Genomic DNA, 3775 nt, shown 5'->3' with positions numbered 1-3775 from the left:
ACTGTAATTCTATGCTATACGTTCCATATTTACTCTTAAACAAAAAGAGAATCGGGGTTATCTCTACTCTCGGTTCTCAGGAGCTAAACTGAAAACGTACAGCGACGCTGCTGTCTGTCCCTCCCCGCGCCGCTCGCTGCAAACGCGACGCTCTCCTGAGATGAGTCGGGCCGCGCTCTCGGCTCGCCTCGCGACTGGCTGGCCGAGATCCTGAAGGGGTCGCTGTTCCCGTGATAACCTGCAAAAAGGCTCCGCCCCTTGGCCGGCCCTTGCTTCCTCTGTTGGGAATCAGGCGCCGCACGGCCGGAACGCTGGTCTCTAACCCTCCGCTAGCAAGCCGTCGCAACGCCGACGTTAGCATCTTCGCTCCCAACCCGACGGGCCTAGAGTCTCCGCCGCCACCGCCGGCGCTCGAGGCTGACTCTGAGGCTCTCGTTCTCTCCTTCTCTCTCCACCCTCTCCTCCCCCTTCGCGGAAACGACAGCTGCGGCGGCGGGGCTGGCGCCGCCTCCCTCCACCTACCACGTCTGCCCCCGCCGCTCTCGCCTGGCGCCCTAGCCTGGCCGCGGCGCCTCCGCCCCTCAACTAGGTCAGCCGGCGGCCCCGCCCGGCTGCCGCCCAGAATGAACATCATGGACTTTAACGTGAAGAAACTGGCAGCCGACGCGGGCACCTTCCTCAGTCGTGCCGTCCAGGTACTGCGGTCCGGGGAAGGGGTGGCGACGCTTGGGGAGAGCCAAGGTGGGGTCGCCGAAGCGCTCAGTCCAAGGCGGCGCGTCTTCAACACTCTGGCCGCGACCGTGTCTGGTGGGTCTGCCGCGGCCAGAGGCCCAGGCGACGGGCGCGGCCTGGTGTCCCTTCGATCCCCGCGGCCGTTTTGTGCCACCCTCCTGCCCAACTGCCGCCCCCCGGCAAGCGAAGCTGAGTAGGAGGGGGGCCGGAGGTTCCTCCCAACTCGGGAGGACACCTTGAAATGGCTGCACCGCCTGCCTTTCTGATTCTACGACGCCGGTGCTCGTGTGACCTCCCGCCCGGGGCTGGGCGGAGGCCTCGCTAGCCCGGCGGGACAGCACACCAGTCCTGTACGGCCCCCGCCCTTGGCTTTCGTCTTTCGCATCCCCCCCGGCCCCCCCACCGAGTCCAAGAAGGGAGTTCGTTTCCATTTCCTGCTCCTCCAACCCAAAGATCTGCCACTCCAGCCCTGAAAGGATTGTCCCTGGGCTTGGCAGCTCGCGCGGGGAAATGGGAATCACCAATTGGCGGCCAAACTTTGCCAAGACCACAGGAAACTTGGGGCTTGGGGGGTTCCCACTCATTCTCAGAATGGCACGCACTGGCAGCGGAGCAGTGAGAAACATGGGGCGACGCCTGCCTGTTTTGTTTTGTTTCGAGTACACTTTAAGGAAAAAGTTGACCTCACCTTATTCCGCAATCAAGGAAGTGTCAGTACTAAGGAACTTGGACAGTTTTCTAGTCTTCACCCGCATTATGCCAACTCAGTTAAAATTTGTGAACAGATGTAAATTTCACCACAACATGGGTAATAAACAAATCTGGTGTTTAAATGTAATAGCACCACCGCTGTAGCAACAACATTCTCTTTTGTAAAGAGAAAACAAAAGTTTTAATTGAGTGGTAATGTGCTGTATAGGCTGTAGATGTTTACAGGAGCAGAAAGCCTCATCCTTCTATGGAACAGCTGGTAGTTTCGAACTGCTGACCAACTCTTAACTATCAGAACTCCTTAATTGTTGAGTATTCACTCCAAATTGGTATCATAATGTAAAACTTAAGTGCTTTACTACCTTCCTGTCTCCTTTATCCTAATTTTATTTTGCTCAGCTGATCCTGCTGTTGGCGAAAAATTGATAACGCTAGAGCTTGGTAAGAATAGCAACTGGTACAGGGGTATGGAGGGTGTTTAAAAACAGCAACAACAAACTACTAACCTTTTGCTAGCCATTTGACTATTGCCATTTCTTTTTTGCCAGGTATATTTGTTATTAACTCCCTCTTTAGAGCTTTAAGAGAAGTTAACTTCCATGACTAGTAAACATAGGTGCTGTCTGGTTTACCTACCACTTACAAGCTGCTTGTTTCTTGGATAATTAAGCACTGGGAGTTTACAAACGAACGTTTGTAATGTTACAGAGTAGAGAACTTTAAAGGTCATCTAGTAAAATCTGAGCATTAAAATATCAGTAAAAAAATACCACATAAGGTATGAAGGATTCCTTATAGGTGTTGATTTTCAAGTTACAACTCTGCATAGTAAGTCTAGCTGCCTTAACCCGGCTTGCCACTGAAATATAAGTGTGTTGTAAAGGACCTCCCTGGGGGGTATAAATTATTAACTTGCTTGGCTGTGCTAACAGAAAGGTTCATCCAGAGGTATCTGAGAAGAAAGACCCGGGCCATCTACTTCTAATCAATCAACGTTTGAAAAGTTTATGAGCATAGTTCTGCTCTGACACATAGGATCATGTTGAGTCAGAATTGATTAGACAACAATGGGTATGATTTTTAGAAATATAGTTCAAAGAGTAAGCTTTTGGTTTCCAGTCTTTGTTTAAATGGTAAGGTGTAAGGTGAATAAATGATTAAAGTATCCGAAATAAATTCTGAATTGTGAAATACTCTATTGTTTGTTGTTAAGTGCCGTCGAGTCAGTTCCAACACTGTATAGGGCTTCCGAGGTTTTGGTGGGTTTCGAACTGCCAACCTTGTGGTTCACAGTCTACTGCTTATCCTACAGCATGACACCAGGAGTCTGTTCAGACTCCATTAATATTGACTATATTAAAGGACTAAAGCCTCTGGTATTTTTTAGTGATTCCCTAATCTAGATGCTGAGGGCAGAGTTGGATTTATGATGTCTCTATAATGGCACATTTAAATACATTTATATATGTTTTCAGGTACATACTTCAGTCTGCTTAAATTGAAGACATTCAGTAGAATTTCTGGACTGCTAACCACAAGGTCAGTGATTCAAATCCACTAGCTGCTGTTCCTCAGAAACCCTTAACAACATTGCAGTGAGTCAGAACTCAACACCACCAAAGAACAGTAATAGAATTTACAACAACAATTTGCCGATAGGCTTGATTTAAAAGAGAAGCTCTCAAAAGTACATGATAGTGTTAGGCACTATCCAGTTGATGTCAACTCATAGCAAGCCCATGTGACAGTAAAACTGCTCCATAGGGTTTTTCTAGGTTGTAATCATTGCAAGAGTAGTTCTCCAAGTCTTTCTCCCTCAGAGCCACTGTTGTTAAATGTCATCGAATTGATTCCAACTCATAGTGGGGTTTCTGAGGAGCAGCTGATGGGTTTGAACCGCCAACCTTTCAGTTAACAGTTCAGTGCTTATCTTACAACACCACTGACTCCTTAGAGCCACTAGGTAGGTTCAAACCATCAACTGCTTGGATAGCAGTGAATCACTTAACCATTGTATCACATGAACGCCTGCAAAAAGTATATATGTTCCACTCAAAAAAGCAAAGTAACAACAACAAAATGTGAAACCATTTGCCATCAGTTCCCACTCATGACAACTCCATAGTACAACTATGAATTTTTAGAAGCAGGTTGCCAGGCCTTTATTCTGAGGTGCTTCTCCATAGGTTAGAACTACCAACCTTTCACTTAGTAGTCAAGTGCGTAATCGTTTGTGTCACCCATGAACTTCTGCTAAGTACCACTGAATCAGTTCTGACTTATAGTGACCCTGTATAGACTTTCCAAGGAGCAGCTGGTGAGTTTGAACTGC

General features: G+C 48.1%; 1 protein-coding gene across 4 annotated transcripts in view; it reads left to right on the top strand.

Annotated features, from left to right (window-relative positions):
- The first annotated feature begins 428 nt into the window (after positions 1-428).
- SH3GLB1 (SH3-domain GRB2-like endophilin B1) overlaps positions 429-3775 on the top strand; it is a 63772-nt gene continuing 60425 nt past the window's right edge. Inside the window, exon 1 of one of the 4 annotated variants that reach the window (XM_006830988.1) lies at positions 429-695. Coding sequence is in view for 3 of the 4 variants with exons in the window: in XM_006830987.1 (XP_006831050.1) it covers positions 624-695 (72 nt within the window). In the remaining variant the exon portion in view is untranslated. The remainder of the gene's footprint in view (positions 696-3775) is intronic. The other 3 variants (XM_006830987.1, XM_006830986.1, XM_006830985.1) reach the window with 3 other exon arrangements.

The sequence above is a fragment of the Chrysochloris asiatica genome, unplaced genomic scaffold, assembly GCF_000296735.1.
Source record: "Chrysochloris asiatica unplaced genomic scaffold, ChrAsi1.0 scaffold00002, whole genome shotgun sequence".
Taxonomy (NCBI): domain Eukaryota; kingdom Metazoa; phylum Chordata; class Mammalia; order Afrosoricida; family Chrysochloridae; genus Chrysochloris; species Chrysochloris asiatica.
Note: the sequence above shows the minus strand (reverse complement) of the source record. Positions and strands in the feature narration are given on the sequence as shown.